This window comes from Uranotaenia lowii, chromosome 2 (genome assembly GCF_029784155.1).
Source record: "Uranotaenia lowii strain MFRU-FL chromosome 2, ASM2978415v1, whole genome shotgun sequence".
Lineage (NCBI taxonomy): Eukaryota > Metazoa > Arthropoda > Insecta > Diptera > Culicidae > Uranotaenia > Uranotaenia lowii.
This window is the reverse complement of record NC_073692.1, coordinates 229602315-229623763: the sequence shown is the minus strand read 5'-3', so window position 1 is coordinate 229623763 and position 21449 is coordinate 229602315. Positions and strand designations below refer to the sequence as shown.

At 40.0% G+C, this 21449-nt stretch overlaps 1 protein-coding gene across 1 annotated transcript in view; it reads right to left on the bottom strand.

Annotated features, from left to right (window-relative positions):
• LOC129747230 (vesicular glutamate transporter 1) overlaps window positions 1-21449 on the bottom strand; it is a 174965-nt gene that overhangs the window by 16216 nt on the left and 137300 nt on the right. The window contains exons 3-6 of the mRNA XM_055741326.1: window positions 17534-17831; window positions 1587-1820; window positions 1063-1527; window positions 812-997 (exon numbers count right to left, since the gene is read on the bottom strand). Of these exons, the coding sequence (XP_055597301.1) occupies window positions 812-997; window positions 1063-1527; window positions 1587-1820; window positions 17534-17831 (1183 nt within the window). The remainder of the gene's footprint in view (window positions 1-811; window positions 998-1062; window positions 1528-1586; window positions 1821-17533; window positions 17832-21449) is intronic.

The following is a 21449-nucleotide window of genomic DNA, read 5'->3' as shown; positions in this document are numbered from 1 at the left end:
TCCGAAGGTTCAAGCACCAGATTTTCTGGCGAACTTCTCTAACATCTGGGATTGTCATTTTATTTGGAATTTCTGATGAGCCCGCTCCTTAATGTTTCTTTTTAATTTTTAAGAAACCATTTCAATTAAACTAGTTTGAGCCCAAGAGTAAACATCGAACACAGTTGTACCGGATAAGTTTTTCAATAACTGTCCGCCAACTACAACGTTGATATAAAGTCGCGAATGCCATATAGATGGTAAAACGACTATAATCGAAGAAAAAAAAATAAACTAGGGACATGAGAGGGCAGGTTACATACAAATAAATCCTAATCGAATGTATTTGCAATGTGAAACTTGTTCTTCAAGCCACACCAGCAATCGTGGAACTCGAAGGGGTTGATATCGTAATTTGATTTTGAACAAGTAATGCATACATTTGATATAACCATACATTTCTGATTTTACGGTTTAACGTGGATGCGAGTAGTTAATCATGCTAAGTTAAGCTAAGCTAAAACTGCCCTGTTTTTCACACGAATATTTTCTTTGACGACATAAAGAAAACATCTTGAACCATTGAAAAATTTTGTAATGTAATAAATAAGGTGAAACAATGCGTATTGTAAAATCTGATAGCAAGTATGGAAAAAAATTAACTTATTGATTTTTATCAATCAACCTATTTGACCTTCAACCAAAAACTTAAGTTCATTCTTTTTCGGTTAGTTAAAATATTGTTGAAAAACCATCAGCGGTCCAATTAAAGTTTTTTTTTCATCGAATCAAAGCTTTACCTTAGTATTTATCTAGTACTAAATACACTTACAGAGCTAGTGGCATGGGCTACCACCAGGAAGAACAGCCCTTCTAAACCGAAACCGCCACAATTGAACAGCTTCCGAACCGTGGTGGTGGTCATAATGCCAGATTTTCTCAAATAATCCGCCAACATACCGCCAAATGGAACTATGATGGTCATCAGCAGATGTGGCAGTGCTCCTAATATACCAGTCTGGAGAAAAAAAATATTAGCAGGTATCAGATACGGAGATTAATACTGACTAAGAGTCATCTTACCTCTTCAATTTTGAAATCAAACGAATGCTTAAGATATGCGCTTTGGTACAGCACCAACAGGTAGAAGTTCCAGGAGCGGCAGAAGTTGGCCACTATGATTGCATAGACCGGCATGGAAGTGGCCATGTCCCGCCAAGGCGTCGTGGCGATCGTTGGCATCGGCAGCGTTACCGACTCGCCCAGAGACTTTTCGATGTATTTCATTTCTTTAACCGTGATGGTCGGATGCTGCCGGGGCTTTTCGAAGGACAACCACAGCCAGAAGCAGTACCAGATGATGCCCATCAGCCCATAGAAGTAGAACGGAGCATGCCAGCTGATCCATCCGGTTAGAATTCCGGACATGGGCATTCCTATCACCACCCCGGCGTAGGAACCGCTGAAGGCCATCGTAGCCAGCCGGGATCGTTCCAGCGGAGGAGCCCAGAAGCGCCAGATACCGTGACAAGCTGGGTACGTTACTCCCTGTGGTCAATATTAAACATTGAATTTACAACCCATAGAAAAACATTTCAAGCTCTTACCTCAACTAAACCTTGAAGGACTCGCACCAGAATGACGACGGTCGGGTGCAGCATCATGGCACCGGGAACCAGAAGGTTCAGGAACGAGGAACAGGCGATGGCAGTACCGAAAATTCGGTTGGCTGGGAACATGGAAGCGAGAAATCCTCCGGGTACCTGCGTTACCAGGTAGCCCCAGAAGAAGGAAGAATCTACGGCACTCTCCATGGCCACGGTCCAGTTGTATTTGACTTCCTGCAATGAGAAATTAAAAAAAAAGAATGAAAATGAATCTTTACAGAAATAACACACGACATATTACAGGACACGAAACTTACTAACGGAAAAAGGAATTAAATTCACGATTTTTTGTCGACTGATTTCGGGGTCAATGATGCCCATCTATGTATAGGACGATGTCCTATTACAATCCAACAGTATTCGTCGAAGGGTGGTCGGTTTATTAAAAAAATCAGTTTGAACAAGTTGAAAAGCGGTGATGTCACTGCAGCGTAAACCTCATTCATAAGTGGCGTTTCTGATGTGTTGAAATACATGGATTCCTAAAGCTTAGTTCGTTTAGAAATGGGACAGTTACGAATGCGTGTATCTCAAAAACCTTTACCTTTAACCCCCTTCGGCCAGCTCACACTTTTTTCAGTCATGATAATGATCAGTTTTTTTAACTTATACTTCGTCTAATCTGTATTTTAGGTGGCTACATCCCCCTCCTTCAATTTCTGATACTTTTCGGACCAATACTTCTCTTTTAAAAGAAACTGAGGCCACTTTAGTGGATACAGCTGTTTCGAAGCTAACAAGTTTGATTATTTTTGAGCCACTTTTTGAGCGTTTTCAATGGAATTTCTGCTGGCAAAATCTGGCAATAACGAAGTAAAACTATGAGGAGATTGAACTTAAAGTATAATCGGTTAGTATAGATCGTAGGTTGCGAAGGGTAAATAAAAGATTACTCTTTTTAGGCTTTTGAAAAGAGTAAAAACCATAGTTTTCGTTTTGAAAATTGTTGTTTTTTTCCACAGGAGCAGAATTTTGGCAAATCATTATATTTTATACAAAATAATAAGCAAATACATACTTTAATATACTCGGGACCTTGCCACGAGCAGAAGTGGTATAGGATTCAAACGCTGAAATTTGTTTAAAAGAGGGTATTTCATAAGTTTTGTCGTTCATCAGAAATCATCTGTCCCATAGCCTCGGAACCAGATATACAGCTTACGAGCTATGGATCTGGCAAACAATTTTTAGGTTTGAATGACTCATTAAGAAGCAACACTTTCAGCTTATCGGAGAATTTTTTTTTTGGAAATTTCAGCGATCTACCCTTAGTTTTTTGCTTATTGAAAATTAAAAATGCTGGTATGAGACTTGACTTCCCTGATGACCCTTAGCCGAAGTTACCGATCATATGCTTCACTCCAATGGTTGATTTGAACTTTGTGGACATTTTTGACAGTATTTCCATACTTTTCCACCACTCACACACAGTAGTTCTTTGAATAATCAACGGGTTTGTCGGATATCAATTTGATTATGATGGATTTTGAATGAAACTGTGCAAAATTATTTTTTCATTTTCTCTTGCATCGTAAATATCTCAAAAACGCGTAAAATTTAAAATTTGAAAAAATAGGTCGGAAAGTACTTTTTACAGGCAACAAAATGCTGTCAAAATTTTGAATGTCCGATTACTAGTAAACGAGCTATTAGCAAAAGAAAGTGTCCCATTTCTAAAAGAACTAAGCTTTATGTGCTTAACGGAAATTTAGAACCAGAATCAAGGAACATAAAACGCAGTAGATATCAGCAGGAACAACGAACCAAGTGAAGCTGCTTACGCGTCAGAATTTAATCATCGCATACTAAATTGGGATAAGGTTCACTTTAAAAATGTGTACGCAAATCGAGATATTTAATCGCAAAGGAATCCATGTACAGCCACCACATCGTAAATGTAGATCATGAATGAGGATGACTCTCCAATCACATCACCGCGAATCAACTGTCTAAAACCGAATTTTTAACAACCCGATCACTCTTCGAAAAATATTATTGGGTAGTATGGAAATGCCTAAGTGTTTTTCTTTCATCTACACCTATAGAAAAGGTTGAAAAAATCTATTGCCTATTTAGCAAATCTCTGTCCTGAATGCGCAGAAACGGGTATATACAGGGTCCGGCAATTCAACAGTAATTATTTCGTTGCACAGTGGCTGGCAAACGGTGGATAATGTGCAACACGAGACCCCATAGTGCTCATATCCAGGCTTCCGAAAAGTACTGCCGAATGACAGTATTCTGCGAACGTCGCACATCCGTCACGATGAAAGCTTTTCGAATATTTCTTCCCCGACAGTTTTAAAAGGCGCGGTCGTGCGATGTACACAGAGGCCGGCAATTATATTCAAACCGTATGGAGCACATCTCTCAAATTTCCCTTCAGATTTCCCCTTTTTTGACAGATTTAAGCTTTTTTCCTCAGATTTAAGCTTTCATCTCCTATGCTCTCAAGGCAAAAAAAGCTTAAATCTGAGGAAAAAAAGCTTAAAAACGAGATTCACGACTACTTATTTAAAAGATATTGGTCACACGATACATAGACAAATTGTGTAACGTTGCCGCCATCTGATGACAGTACTGCTAACTCCGTCCGACTGTAGCCGAGATTTGCTTTGGATTATCATCCACGCTCGGGCCGAGTTAATTTCCAACAAACGTATGAATTTTCTTTTTCCTTTTGCCTCTCCTCCCCTTTTCGCCTAAGGTGCACCGGCACCCCATATCGCGTTACGCCTCGGTCGTATGCTGCTGCTCGGTTCGAATAGATGGCAAGTTCGATCTATTCGAATCGAGCAGCAACGCATACGATTGGGCATGGGTACGGTATGGGCTCGACAGTCATCCGTAACAGTCCTGCCCAAAACTGTCACGCCCTGCAGCCGCCAGTTAGGGTGAAATAGTTTTCGAAATAGGTGGCATGAAGGGATGGAAACGGAACTGCCGGTTGGGTTTGCTACAGCTTAAAGCACAAAATTTTCGGCCGCGCAAGATTTGAGCCGATTGTTCGAATGCGTTTCGATTCGTTACCGACGGTACAGCAGCGAACGAGTGGTAAGGAAAACCGAGACAGTTTGTTTGACAAGAAAAAAGCTGTCATAGCAAAGCCGTACTTTTAGGAAGCCTGCTAATATCACCCCTTATTCACAACTCCTATCTCTACCTCCCCGTGGTGCCGGCTGGAATGCGAGTAACCTAAGTGGAGATCGGGTACCCAACCCCAGTGGATGCTTTCGTCGCATGAAGACTGAGAAGGTGGCGGCACGCGTCTGTTCTGTCAGGGGCGGCGTGCAACAACAACCGAGTGTCTGTTCTCCAGGTCAGGGGCGGCTCAAACAGCGTCTGTCTTGCAGCAAGCGGCTGAATTTATGAAATGCGGCTCCCGCCAGCTAAGTCCAAGATGGCAGCCCCATCGCGGGATAAGGACTTTCGGCTAACAACCTAGTGCTCCCGATCTGTTGAATTGTTACATAAACTGCCGATTAATCATTAAATTAAAATCATAAACCAGCGGTGATAAAACTGTTAACACAAAAACTGAGAGAAGAAATAACCGATTTTGAACTTTGGCAACGACTTTCAGCATGAAAACACGGACTAGAATTGGAACTTGGAATGTTTTGACCCTTTCCCAGCCAGGTAAGCTGACTCAACTTGCTAAAGAAGCTAGCCGCCTCAAGCTAGAGATATTGAGACTGAGCAAGTCCGATGGCCTAACACTGGAGAACATTAGACACAGACTGGGCAAGTACTGCTTTACTCTGGCATACGAGAAAAACACGCTACACGGGAACGTGTAGTTGGTTATCTATTAAGCCCGCAGGCCCATACGGCCCTCATAAGATAGGAACCGATAAACGAAATAATAATCGTAGCCAGATTCAGAAAACGGGATAGAAACCTTACAATGGTCCAGTGTTATGCGTTAATCCTCTAAAAACTAATATTGTATTATTTACTAAAAAACGTATCACCCGCGGGGTGCGGCCTCTGCTGTTTTATGGTTCCGAAATCACCGTGTCTGATCAAGTTAAATATTTGGGTGTCATTCTTGACTCCAAATTAAACTGGTCAAATCAAATCGAATTCAGAATCAAAAAGGCATACATGGCCTTCGGACAATGCCGACGTGCAATCGGGAAAAACTGGGGACTCAAACCCAAACATATTCACTGGATTTACTCCACAATAGTAAGACCAATTTTGGCTTATGGGTGTCTAGTGTGGTGGCAGAAAGGAGAAGTTGCAACAGTTCGGACAAAACTAAATCACCTTCAAAGAATGTGTCTCTTAGGGATGTCCGGATCGTTCACTACAACTCCTACTGCAGCACTAGAAGCTCTGTTTCCTATCAAACCTCTACACTTGTTCCTAAAACAGGAAGCCTTCTCATGTGCTTTTCGTCTACAGGCAATTGGACTCTGGCTGTCAGGAAATATCGAAAGATCATCGAGTCATACAAATGTGTGGCCTGAATTAGTTAGATTAAACGAATTTAATCTAGCGCCAAACGATTTAACACTCTCGAGTAGTTTTCCCTACATGGGGTTTAAAGTCAAATTTCCTTCTCCTCAAGAATGGTTATCAGGTTTCGTAGAGGACCAAATGTCCTCTCATATTGTATTCTATACTGACGGTTCATTATCAAACGGCTGTGCAGGTGCAGGAATTTACTGTCACGAGTTGAACATAGAACATGCTCAACCTCTAGGAAAATATTGTACAGTCTTTCAGGCTGAGCTATATGCTATTATGCAGGCATGTCAAACTGGGGGTTTGCGGGCCGCATGCGGCCCGCGGCCTTGTTCAATGCGGCCCGCGTAGCCCCGTCTTACATTTTCACAAAATTCCCTTCTACACAGAAGTACGCTGGCTTTACTGCCACAAAATATTAAAAGATTTTTTTTGCTACTAGAGGAAATAATATTATTTTTGGAAATGAAAGGTGAACCTGTTGAACAATTTCAAGCAGACGAGTGGGTTCAGGATTTGGCATTTGACGTTGATCTCACTGGCCACCTGCCAGATTTGAACTTAAAGCTTCAAGGAAAAGAAATTAATATCATAACTGCTTGTGATGATGTGAAAAACTTTCAGGCGAAGTTACAGTTATGGATCAACCAAATTTCCAAAGAAAACCTTGTGAACTTCTCTACGTGTCAAGAACTGAAAAGATCAAAAGAGGCTGCATCATTTCGTAAATACGTACGATTTAATAATGGGTATGGCCTCCTTCGACCTTCAACATCTCCTATAAGTGCTTCGTTATACTTTCAACAAGGTTGTGCAAGTGTTGTGGGTCGAGTTCCTCCCACGCATGTTCCATGGCATCAAAATAAGTATTTTTAATTTGTCACACCAGTCTTATCAATCAGAGCATCGGGGAAGGCCCACAGATTTTCGATGGGGTTCAGATCAGTACTTTGTGGGGGCCATTCAAGGGGTTAGATGTGGCAGGAACGGGAAAATGACTTCATCGGATTGGCCGTATGCTTCGGATCGTTATTCTGCTGTAAAACGAAGCGCTCTTCGAGGCCCGTCTTGATGAGGTATACCTCGAGGTTTTCCCGCAGGATATTAGAATATGACTCAGCTATCATGATTCCGTCAATTTTTACCAAATTGCCCACCCCACCCCAAGAAAAGCACCCCCACACCATCACGTTACCTCCTCCGTGCTTGACTGTTCCTTGGATAAGGCGATCTTGGAGCTCCTCATCCGACTTGCGCCACATATGATCCCGCTTCTTCCGGTTGAATAGCTCGAATTTGGATTCGTCGGCCCACAACAATGTTTTCCAGTACTCGAGCCGTATATCGACGTGTTCCTTGACGAACTTGAGCCGCTTAGCCTTGTTCACCTGGCTGATAAAAGGCCTTCTCACTGCGATCTTTCTATGGTACTCCTTTGCATGGATGCGGTGACGGACAGTACAACGCAATACCGAAAACTGGAGCTCTTCCTGTATCTGCCGGATCCTTATTATTGCGTTTTTCTTCACTTCAAGAATGATTTTCTTGTCCGTTCTGGCATCTGTCTTGGGCTTCAGTCCTCTTTCTGGGCGATCCATCTCCGATCCGAACGTTTTCATCTTCTTCATGATTTTTGATACCGCTGTCTTGCTGATTTCGTAGTGCTTGGCCACTTCCCGGTGCGTTTGACCGTTATTCACATCACGAACAACCAGTTTCCGGATAGACAACGGAATGGAACCAGAAATTTATGCGTTCTCCATATTTTACAACTTATTCGAATGTAGACACCTGTTTGAATACTCCAGAGCCCAGCCAGTTGTTTATGAAACGTCAAAATACACAAAACAAACTAATTCGAGGGGCCTCGCGATGGAAACTTATCGAAATTATATTGATTTTTGAGTTGAACACTTTATTTTGCCCATGTTTTTTTGGAATATTAACTTTTTTTTCTATCAGAAAAACTTTGTTTTTTTCCAGCGCAACATTAACAAAAATTAAAAAGAACACAATAAACAATATTTTAAAAACGATGTGTTTTCGGTGAATTTTAACCAGAAAAATAAAAGAAATGATAAAAAAATAATTTGGACACTTTATTTTGCCCCTCACTGTATCTCCATTTTCGTTTGCTCCTAAAAATTCTGCTGATAATTTGCAACTAGAGTTGATAGAGCTGCAGTGCGATTCTTTATTAAAAGCGAAATACATTGAAGTGGCTGTACCGATTGTATCCCATTTACCCGAAAACCATTGCCCAGAATAAATTTTTCCCAGAATGACAAATACCCGAAATCAAACCCCAGAATGAACCATTTCCCAGAAAAAAATTCCCCAAAATGCACCATTTACCAGATTTTTTTTTTCCCAGAATGGACCATTTCCCAGAATTTTTATCCCCAGAATGGAACATTTCTCAGAATGGCACAAATCCCAGATTTTTTTCTCTAGTATTTTTATTGTTGTTTTTCTAATGAATTCTTGTAAATTTCATATGATTCGAAATTCATTTTTTCGAAATGATTTTTTAAATGAATCTACAACTTTGAAATTTTCCAACTAAATTTATTATATTGTGCTTTGTTTATGGTTTGGGTACTTTAATTGATTCAATGCTTACCATGGTCCTTTAAAAAACCGTTTTGGTATCCGACTCCTCACGCTGCGCGTTCGAACTTGAAAGACGTTTTGTCCTTCACGCTGTCGCGTGACGGACGGGGCTAAGGAATCACCCCTAGCTTTCACACAGACCTAGGAAGCCCTGGCTGACCTAGACCAATGTCTTAGGGCCGCCGCTTCCGACGGCGGGTCGGCGGCCACCTCGGATTTGGGAGCTTCGGCGGCTTTGTGCCGCCTCGTCCTCTTCATCCTCGTTGGTTGCGGCTTTGCCGCAAAAGAATACTATTATGAGAATCCAATTTTTGTTGAAAAATCTATTTTAATTTTTTGAATTTCAGGTTGGATAAATATATTCGATTTTCTGGGAAATGGCAATTCTGGCGAAAATTTCTCTGGGAAATGGTTCATTCTGGTAAATTTTTTTCTGGGAAATGGTTCATTCTGGGAAAAAAATTCTGGTAAATGGTGCATTCTGGGAAAAAAAAATTCTGGGGAAGTGGATTTCTGGTGATTGAAATTCTGGCGATTTTTCATTCTGGGCAATGGTTTTCGGGGAAATGGAGTACAACCGGCTGTACCGAAATTTTACATCTATTTGCCTGAACGCTACGTTGAGTTACGGAAATTTGTTGCCAGAATTCTTGCTATGTTTGCAAGTAGCTATCTATGTGAGCAGTTTTTTCCATAATGAAAGCTACAAAAACTCCTCATCGTTTGAGGTTATCTGATAAAAATTTATCATCAATAATGAAAGTGTCAGTGACCAATAAACTTCAACCTGATATCAGGGCAATAGATATAATCCATTATAATATAAGAATGTTAAACATTAAAAGCTTACAAAAAAAAATGTAAAGCGAAATTTCATTCCAAGTTTACTTATTACTATATTCCCTTTTATTGTATCTAATCTCCACGAAACTAATATATTATGTTTTCTAACTGATTTTGGCTGCGGCCCTCTACGTCTTAGAAAATTTTTAATGCGGCCCGCACACTTGAACGAGTTTGACATGCCTGCTATTATGTATGGAGTGCAAATTGCACTTCAAAAGAAAATTATGTTCAGAACAATTTATTTCTGTTCAGATAGCCAAGCAGCTATCAAATCACTTAGTGCTTCCAGTTCTAGATCAAAACTGGTAATCGCATGCCGGAAAGCAATCGAAGAACTTGCTGAAGGCAATGGATTAAACCTTCTATGGGTACCCGTACATAAGGGAATTTTTAGAAACGAATGCGCCGACGAACTCGCTAGAGCTGGATCGGAAAAGGAATTTTACGGACCAGAGCCGGCTGTCCCAATATCGCCATGTTGGTTCAGAAACCAAATTCAAACTTGGTCCTCTAACCAGCATGAACGATACTGGGAAGAGTTGGACACGTGTCGCCAAACTAAATTATTTTTAGAAAAACCATCTCCAATCATATCGAGTTACTTATTAACTTTAAATAAATCTCATTGCTGCATCTTGATCAGAGCACTCTCCGGTCATTGTAAATTCAACTATCACATGTACAACATTCAGCGTGCTGAATCTCCAGTATGTGGTAGTTGTGAATCAGATGTGGAAGATCCCTTCCATCTTATATGTAACTGTCCCTCATTTGCCAGTCTACGTTTTCGTACTCTGGGATCTTACGCTATAAGCGAATCTGAGTTTCAGACATTAAACTTAAAAAACATGCTATCATTCCTTACCGAATGTAGAAAAGAGCTTTAATGCTAATAATCCCTAGTGGATAGGCTTTATGCCATCTTAAATAGATTGAATTTATTTCTTCCTTTTATAGGTTTTTCAGGTTTCTCAGGTAAATGATGAAATCTTGGATAAAAAAAAGGCTAGGCACAATTTTCCCGTATGTTTGGATAACGTGCCGCTATTAAGCCTACCCCCATACTGATACCTGATACCTGAAGCCCGCAGGCCCATACGGCCCTCATAAGATAGGAACCGATAAAGGAAAGAATAATCGTAGCCAGATTCAGAAAACGGGATAGAAACCTTACAATGGTCCAGTGTTATGCGCCAACAGACGTTGCTGATTTTCAGGAGAAGCAGCAGTTTTACAGTCAATTGAACAGCGTGGTTGAGAAAATTCCGAAGGGTCACATTCAAATCCATTTGGGCGACTTCAACGCAAAGATTGGCTCCGACAATCAGGACCTTGAGCGCATCATGGGGCGCCATGGCCTTGGACAGATGAGCGACAATGGAGAGCTGTTTGTAGAATTTTGTGGCAACAACAACATGGTGATCGGTGGATCGCTCTTCCCCCAGCACATAAGGTCACTTGGGTATCCCGAGATGGCCGAACAGAAAATCAAATTGACCACATCTGCATCAGCCGAAAATGGAGAAGGAGCCTTCTTGATGTTCGCAACAATCGAAGCGCAGGCATTGCATCTAACCATACGACTGAGAGTCGCGCGTGTCCAGCGGCGAGAGGAGAAAGTCGGATGTCGATAAAACGTCCGCCGTTTGGAGAATCCAGAGGTGAAAAGGGCATACGTTGAACAGCTTGAATCCCGAGCCTCGGAACTGCCGACAGACGGAACAGTCGAAGGACAGTGGTGTGGAATCAAGCATGTCTTCATCACAACGAGCCATGGTACTCTGGGTAAAGTTTGTGGAAGACGATGTGAATGGATGTTGGATGAATCCTGGAGGATGATCGATGATCGGAGAAAGGCGAATGTCGGAATTGAGCAGGCATGTACCGGTCAGCCAAAGCAGTCACCCGCTTGCGATATGCGGAGGTGGAAAAGGCAGTTAAACGAGCTTGTAGACGAGACAATAGAGCCTGGACAAACTCTTGTAACCATCCATTTGATGAGTTACAATAACATCTTGGTTTTTGGGCCAATTTGGATGATACTCTGTAAATATTGTACTTCTATTATTGTTGTTAAATAACTTAAAATAGGACAAGATGTCAGACTCTGTGATTTTATGTTTGAGTGATATCTTTTCCTGTTTTAGCAGCATAAGGCTGGTGTCAATTCGCGTTTGTTTTGTTTAGCAATTATTTATTTATTTATTTATTTTATTTATTTATTTATTTTGTACATTTTCGTTAAATATTTATTATAACATTTACATAGTTTTTTTTATTCGTAATTTTGTTATACATTTAAACTTGTTAGCAAATTTGTTTGGAATGCACAAGATAAATATAGATGTCTGTACCTATAACCGTTTGTAAGTCCGACACCAGCCATATTTTTGTAAATAGTTGTGAAGCGTTCGTGTACCTGATGTTCAACGAAGGGGACAACAACACCATCCACGGGAAGTGAAAAGGAAAGGGACACATACAGACAAAATCATAAATAAGCGCTGCGCCCGCAGCTCGTGGCTTATTCTATCAAATGATAGTTCCGGTCCGAGTGAAGTTGGAAGAGCGACAGTGACGTTTCATCCGTAATTGGGAGGGAACGACCCCCTTCTGCTAATTTGTGAAAAAAAAAACCACGACCAGCTAGACGACTACACGCCGTTTTTTCCTAGCTGGTCGGTCGAGTGTGGCCGAGTGTAGTGTTTCCCAGGACATTTGTTCTTATCAGTGCCGATATCACCATTGCCCAGAAAAAGTCACCGGTATTCCGCGAGTGCAAATGGTCGTGCAGTGTTAAAGTGCCCTTTACGCTACAACCCCCTCAAGGCACGGTGGCAGGTGGTGAGGCCTGGTGGAGAAGCGCCTGGGGATCCATTCACCGACCGCCTTCGTTAGTGCCCTCTCGTTTGGTGAGTCACTCGCGTGGAAATAACGTGCACCATTACCACTCCCCGGACCCACCAAAAAACAAGGCTTACGCCCAAAAGGCCGAGTTGTCGCCAGAATATTGATTCCTCAACAAGCTACGGCAGTCCCGTTCCTGAATCCCGTTTCGTGGTTCCCCCAAAAGGTGTCCCCCAACGAGTCGACCATCGCAGCAACGGCCGCAACGAAATCCGGAAAAATTTAAACAAAGTGCGCAAGTACAAATCCTTAAATTAAAATAAATTACTAAAATTCAACTACGATATTTTCCATTTTTATAAAAGCACTAAAGTGCTAAAATATCAATCAACTCCAAATATTATATGGTCTTTAATATTCAAATTGTTGTGACTTCATTTGAGTGCATTCCGTAATTTAAACATTGTATTTAATTGTTGTTGTACATATCATGTTATATTGTTTTGTTAGAAGTCCACTCATAATCCTAAATGTTACGGTTGTTGTGATTCCTCCTCGAGAACCATTCAGTTTATTCCCCTGTTGAGCTAGCGCAGGGAAATGGTATCTTTCAGATTCTAACACTTTCTAGCCGAAGAGGGAGAAAGAGCCGCCGCCAATGGAGATATCCGATTATTATATGATATTTCTCGCCGCCTTATAGTGGTGCAAGGACTAATGCAAGAATGCCGCTGAAAGACCAAGCAGGTCAGTTATTGATCGATCGAACAGATCAGCTCAAGCGTTGGACTGAGCATTTTGAACAACTTTTCCGAGTCACAAATTGCGATAGCCAACAGAACCCGCGGCGCCAACAGTAAGTCGCATTAATGGCGTCAACTCGGAAGCGCCTTCGCTGGCTGAAATAGAAGCGGCAATCAAAGACATGAAATCCAACAAAGCGCCTGGAATCGATTGCATCCCTGCTGAAATGCTGAAAGCCGACCCTGCCTTGTCAGCACAAATGTTGCAGAGCAAACTCGACGACCTCACCGAAAGCTCCAAGGCAGCAGGTCTCAAAATCAATGTCGGAAAGACCAAGTCGATGGAAATCAACACAGAAAATCATTTCAATTTCGTGGTAGCTGGACAACAGGTTGAGAAAGTGGAGTGCTTCCACTATCTTGGTAGCCAGATTACGCCTGATGGTGGTACCAAGAAGGACGTCGAAACCCGGATCAGAAAAGCCCGATTTGCGTTTGCGAGTCTCCGAAACATCTGGCGCTTACGCCAGATCTCTCTACGAACTAAGATCCGAACCATCAACTCAAACGTCAAATCCGTATTGTAGTACGGGTGTGAAACTTGGTGCACATATGCGGCGACGACGCGATAACTGCAAGTTTTTGTGAATCGCTGCCTGCGGAACATCATCCGCGCTTGGTGGCCTTGCAACTGGATCTCAAACGTGGAACTTTATCTCCGGTGTCATCAAAAGGCGCTGGACATCGAGATTCGGGAACGTAAGTGGAGATGGATTGGGCACACGCTTCGAAGAGGTGAAAACGAGATTTGCAGAGAGGCGCTTGACTGGAATCCAGATGGGCATCGAAGAAGAGGCAGGCCCAAAAGCTCGTGGTGGCGAAGTCTAGCCGCTGAAATCCGCACAGTTGACGAGAACCTTGGCTAGCAGCAAATGAAGACGCTGGCTCCGGATCGCCAGCAGTACAGATCTTTTATCTCAGCCCTATGCGTCGGTCAATCGGCGCCGGATAGGTAGGTAGGTAGGTACACGAAGCAGTATTGAAAGGCCCCTTGTCGCTTTGTTTACATTAAGTCTTAGCTACCATTGGATGTAAGTGTTACTTTTGTAATCAGGTGTTATCCGGAAAAATGGATCTCGAACAGAAACGTAGGGCTGTGGTTGCCTTGTTCCAAGCGGGCAAACGGCAGAAGTACATAGTTCGTGAGCTGTCCGATATAAGTGCGTGCAGAAGTTTTGTATACCGTACAGTTAAAAGATACCTGGAAACCGGAAGTGCCAAAAACGGTATGGTGGAAGACGCCTACCTACTGTGGTGACACCTGCCGTGGCGAAGATCGTCAAGAAGTGTCTTAAGAGAAATCCTCATCGTAGTGCCACTAAATTGGCAGAGGATCTAAAATATCCGAGCGAGGTCTCCGTCGGATCCTGAAAGATAAACTTCAGATCCAAAAGGTTCAAGACCTTACGGTGAAGCAGAAACAAGAACGGATAAAAAGAGAGAAACGCTGCTGAAGAGGGCCGCGGAGAAAAGGTTGAAGAATATCGTGTTTACTGACGAGAAACTTTAAATCGTACAGCAGTTCTTGAATAAGCAGAACGACAGAGTTTGGTTGCCATACAGATCACGAAGCCATGCCGACTTGCTGACGTCCACCCGGCGACAGAAACCAGCATCGGTGATGGTTTGGGCCGGAATCACCCGTGATGGCCGGACTCCGCTGGTTTTTGTCCCTGCAGGAGTGAAGATCAACCAAAATACATATCGGGAACTAGTTCTACAGAATGTCGTCGAACCGCGGGCACGTTGACATTTTGGTTCTAAGGATTGGGTTTTCTAACAGGACTCGGCGCCAGCTCACAAAGCGAAGAAAACCCAACTTTGGATTGCGCAACATTTTCCAGGGTTCATTTCGAGCTCCGAGTGGCCGGCAAGTTCGCCAGACCTGAACCCTATGGACTTCACTGTTAGGAGTATGTTGGAGGCCGAAGTATGCTATAAGAAACATGAAGGTGTGGAGGTCCTGAAGTGACATTTCGTGACAACCTGGAATAAAATACCACAAGAACACCAGCGGGCCTCATACGATACGTTTCTGTTTTCATGAGAAATTGAATGAATTTGAAATAAAAAGTTGTTGTTTTGATCAATTTGTATGTTTATTTCAATGTAGCACTTCAATTGCCGGACCCTGTAGGCACGGGAAGGGATCGCTCAACGTTTTTGCATTCTAACATGACAAAAATACTTGATAGCAGTCATTATTTGACGAAATGACACAAATTCCATTAACTTAGATGAATGTCATCCTTAAACATGTTTGCCAATTTCGAAACTTAATAAGTTTTCTTTCGTAACTTTTATTGAAATGCGATTTGATAAGATATATTTGTCATAATTTAAGCTTTGAGAAAACCCGCTTTCAAATGAAATCTGCCGCAAGGAACCGAAGTTATTGATAAAAACTGGTTTTTCATGTTCCTCCCGAACAAAATGTATCAAAAACCCTTACAAACTTAAGGCTCGTTGAGCTTCCCCTTCCTGTGATTCGATCTGGCCCAAATTTGGTATGGGATCTTTTACTTCGCCTAGGACCAATTTCAGCCTGCAGCGAATATCTTTTTCAAAAATCGGGTCATTTGGGGCATTCTAGTGCACATGCACATTTTTGCACAAGAGTTAGATTTGATAGCAAAACACATTATTTTCTAAGTTTTCACAAATATTTTATTTGAAAATATTTATGTTATTTTTTTTTGGAAAAAAATTGAACTTTTTTTTTTAATTGCCCGCCACACTCCCCCACACCAAAAAACTCAATTGAGTCCCCTGGTAATGGACGCTACTGTTCCCAGCATGTCGACAGCATACAAATAACAAAACGCGAACAAGACTCTACTCATGCTGGGAACCAATTTTTTTAAGCTATATGCGAAGGAATGGACGAGAAAAAATATCTACATTTACGTTAACGTGTGAATCTCAGTGGACATATATCCTTTTAAGAGATCCACAGAATACGACAAGAATTAACAAAATTAAAATTAGGTTAAAAGATATTAGGTTAAAAGAACTTGATATATGAATATATATCCATATGTGTAGCTTTGTCATTTTTCAAAGAATCCTAAAATGACATATCAAAATTTATTGATTTTTTTCAGTTTTCATATAAAATATTTAAAAAGTATAAAAATTTAGTAAATAAAAACTTCTCAATGAAAAATTGTAAATATGCTTTAAAAAGTGTAGCGTTTGCCTCACTAAATACTTCACGAATATTTTATTCCAAATTCGAATTCCAATATTTAATTCGGTTGATCCCGATATTTTCTTCATACATTCTTGGTGTTAAAATAATTTCTCGATGTCATGATTGCGGTAACAATTTATCGACGTATCGTGACGTTTTCCGGCCAAGTCAACTGACGCCAACTATCGACTAATGAATGCTCTTTCTACATGTTATCCGAATATGAGATAGCATCGGGCGCACTGAAACGATGTCGAACAAAACGAATAAAACGACAATGATAATGAGCTACCGAGAGCCGAACGTCCGTCATGCAGCACACACAAAGGAAAATCCCTCCCGATCGAAGCCGATGATACGGGGAAAAACATTCTCCCATTGCATTGACTGGAGGAAATGGTTCTATGGATGGAAAAAATCCGTTCTGGCGGGCTGAAAGGACGAAGAAAATATGAAATTTTATGAACTGCCAAACATAATGGAAGCATTTATACCGGGCTGGCGAAGCTGCCCGTAATGCTCGCACAAAAGATGATAATTTTTTATTCATACCGCACCGAGACAGAATGGGCCGTCGTCGTCTTCGGGTTCTTCTAGCTAAACCAAAACAGGAAAACGACACGATGGCGACGACAAACGGAAGTCGATCCGTTTCCTGTCGTTGCCGGGTGATCCGTTTTTTTTTGTTGGATCTCGGAAGAATAGGGACAGATTTTTGGATTGCTTCTATGAATAGTGCGTAAGGATTTGTGTTTGAGATGTGGAGTTAAACGGATGCAACAGAAATTTCAATGCCTGGATTTGAGGAAAGCTTCTTTGACAGACGTACAATTGTTATCAATATCTAAGGATGATGAATCACTTAAATTCAAGTAAATTTATGATTATTCTTTGCAAGAAATTCGCCGCCCCATACATAACCTCAAAGTGAGAATCGAACTCGGTTAGAGAAAGGTACTAAAAAACACTGTCTAATTAGTCCGAATTCCTGACATTAATAACACTTGCCGCCGTTCCTGTAGAACGCCTAAAATGACACGTGCCTCAGCCAGATTTAAAACCCAACAACCGAAAGAACTCCATTAACGTCCTACACAAAGGTGGATACTCACCCCATTCTCGAACTGCAGCTTGGCCATGCCCATATTGCATCGCATGCCAAAGGAAATGATGAACCCGAGGCAGGTCATCAGGGCGATCGTGTATCGGGTCGTTTTGATGCAGGGACATTCGGCCCTCACATATTTGTCGATGTGGCGCAGTGGTGGTCGTTCGATTTCCTCGAACGATAGGGGTGAATCGACGCCCCCGCCCTCGTATCCCCCGGGACCTCCTCCGCCGCCGGGAACCCCACTGCCGTCCATCTGGTCGTAGCCGTGCTTCGGCATCTCGAACTTCTCGAAGCCCATTCTGCAACGACAAAGATGGAAAGATGGTTTTCAAATACTCATTTTGCATAAGAATGTTGAAATAGTTTTTAAAATTTTAGAAAAATTTAGGTGTTTGAGTTATTTTTTTAAGGTACGTCATTCGCTGTTATCTTTCAAAGAAACCTTACTGCATCCCAAAATACGTACATATTTATCGAACTTTGAAAATTAATTCTTTTCAATAACTGCAAGCAAAGTGACTGAACATTTGAACTGCACAATAAAAGTTGTACAATCGTTTTTACGTTTTGAAAAGTTCAATTACACAGCGAAAAACTTAAATTGAAAAAAAACAACGTCTCTCATCGCTTCTTTTGAAATACGGATTTTTTTTTATCACCGCGATAGATTGTGAATTAATTAATCCACTTTTTCGGCGAGTTTTTGAAATGATTAAAACGTGTTTACCAGTTGTTGGATTCTCAAACAAGAAAATGTGAAATGACGTCGCGATTGTTGACAATTTGAGAGTTTGGGACTTTTGTTTGTCGAAAAATCCAGACGCTAACTCCGCCTTCCGGGCCGACCCAGGAGAGCTGTACAGAAGGAGGAAACTGATGCAAATTTAACTTAGTTTTAACAAGATAAGTAGTTTGATTCTGATTCTCATTTTGTACAAATTATAAATTTAAATGGGAGTTCATGAAGCAAAACATTCAGAACAGAAATTTCCTGAGTAAGGGAATGGACATGGGAAATGAATCGTCTTTAAAAAAAACTTGAACACAAGTGTCCTTTAAGGAAAGCCTGTTGTGCAACTTCAACCAATTTTTACCTAGCTATAACAGTCAAGGTTGCCGAAAATAATTCTGTGTTTTGACGAAAAAATTCTGACTTTCTGTAATTTTACCCAAAAATTCATGTTAAATTGCGTCTTTTTTACATTTACTTACATTATTAATTTTATAATATTTTCCAATTCAAAGATAATTATCCAAAATTTATATGACATGCAATTTTTTTTTTTTAAGTTTTATTAACGACACTTTACCATCCTTATGGCATTCGTGTCGAGACATAGAAATTTAATTTCGAGAAAAACTTCCAAAATTTTAAAATTCTGTGAAATCTGAGAATATTTCCAAAATTCTATGTTCTGTGTGTGACACAGATTCTGTGATGAAAATTAGCTCAAAATTCTGTGAAATTATAGATTTTTCTGAAATTTCGACAACCATGATTGCAACGCATGTAGGCGTTTGTATAGATCTGTTTGAATTTTCAAATAGCTTATGAAAGCAATTGGCGATTCAATGTAAAGGTTTTACAGGGTAAGCAGGTTGTGAGTCAAACTGAAACTTGTTATTTCATCCGTTTATTCGAAGATTCGGTATCAAAATTAATTTCGTTTCACAAAGTTAACGATAATGATAGCATATTTTTCGATTTGAATCACATTTATCAGAAAAACTGGTTGTCTTTTCGTTGGTTTTTGTCGTGATTTTGTGTTGGTACATACAAAATATAATGGAAATTGAAAAGTGATTTATTCAATTGATTGAATCAGTTTTTCGGCAGTAAATAAGTACATGCCTGAAGTTATTAAAAAAATGTTAAACTCCGTTTATTTTTAAATACAAACTCATTTATCGTATTGAATGTAGCTACCCAGACAGAAATCGAGCAGTAACTTCATGAAAACATTTATGAGGGCGGCAGACTGTAGTTAGTAGGTCAAGGAGGGAGTAGTATTTTTTTTATTGCCTAGGTATTCGAGCTTTTCAGATTCGAACTTGGATTTGGTAGGATGACACTGCTTTTATGTTAACTGAAATTCAATTTTAAATTTTTTGAAAAGCGTTTTTCATCAGCGTTTCATTACCCGATCAGGAGTGCATATCGAAATAAGAACATAAACATATTACATATCTCGTTGTAATATGTTTATGTTCTTATTTCGATATGCACTCCTGATCGGGTAATGAAATGCTGATGAAAAACGCTTTTCAAAAAATTTAAAATTGATTTTCAGTTAACATAAAAGCAGTGTCATCCTGTCACTGTCATACCTTTTTCAGTTCGAATATTGTTCTCATAATTTTTGACTTTTAGTTTCTTGAATCTTGGTTATATCTTATTTTGCTTGGTATTCTTGAATAGGATTGAACTCACTTTCAACGATGAAGAATTTGTTTCAAATTGTTATAATATTTTATAACCGTATCTTATATTGATATGCATATAACTTTCCATGAAACACGGGCATCGAAGTCAACGGCCCAAACCGTACTTTAATGAATCAAATTTTGATTTTAGCAAATAATGTGGGTTACTGACACTCCGCTAGAAATTATCTCGAAGCATTCATATCTTGATAAGTTATAATTTTGGTAGGATTTGTTCTGCCTAATATCAAACTATGCTATCTGAACCAGATATAATCTTCATAGGAGCATATCAAAAACTGATATAATTTAGCTATGATTATATAGATTTTTTTTTATTTAAGTTGAGATATTTTAACATCCTACGAGTAGGGGAACTGGGGGTATAATGCCCAGTGTGGGCAAAATGCCCCACTGCCATATCTAGCTAGATTTACACTTATTTTAAAATTCTGTACGTTGTTCCCTTCTAATTAACAGTAGAAACCTTTTGTACAAAAAATAAGCATCACATATGTGATAAATCCCTGCAAAAATCCAACAACATTTTTCAAGCCATATTCCTTGCAATTTGTGCCTTGACTCTCGTAAGGAATTGTGGCATCTATCAGCAAAAAAAAAACTACCTGACATCTGTTGAAATGATGAACATTGGTCTTGAAAATCAACACAAAACGAAAAATTTCCTTATTAAATATTTTTTTCTGTTATTTTTAACGATTTTTAATAAACATATGTTTAATGAGAAATTAGAGATTTATTATAATCATTTAATTAAAAGCATGTTTCAAATGCACATAACTTTATAAATTTTCAACTGAAATCATCAAATAGCACATCAAAACGCATTGAAATTTTATCAACTTGTCAATAAAATATTTAGAAAAGTATAAAAACAAATTTTTTTTATTAAAAATTGTAAAAACGCTTTAAAAATTGTTTTAAGGTATCACCGGTATCATCAAACATTCTCCAATAAAATATGTTACGAACTTCTTGCGAACTATTTGATTCCATGCAGAGCTTCTTACGAACTTTTCGGTTCCATGCGGAACTTCTTACGAACATTTTGGTTCCATGCGGAACTTCTATAGAACTTCAATGCAAATTGAGTTGTGTCAAAATTTTCAAATGGTTTGTTTACATTCTCTTAGAAATTTTTTCGAAGGTGTTCTCAGTTAGTAAACAAAAATGGATAATTTACAAAAAAATAAGAAAGAATGGTTTGATTTATTACCGTCGCTGGCTATTGGAACAAAAATGGGATGAGGAAAGAACATTACATAAGTAAGTACAACGGAAAATAATATTAGGAGAATATTTTACTAATTAAAAGTTGAATTTCAGCACCAGCTTTCCTTGGACCAGAGTTGTAAAACACAAACCCTTTAGTTTTGAAACATCAAAGAACCTTTTCCAATTGGTAACAGTTTAATCTATCATGTTCATTCAGAAAGTTTATCGATGAACACTTTGGAAATTTGGGTCGATTG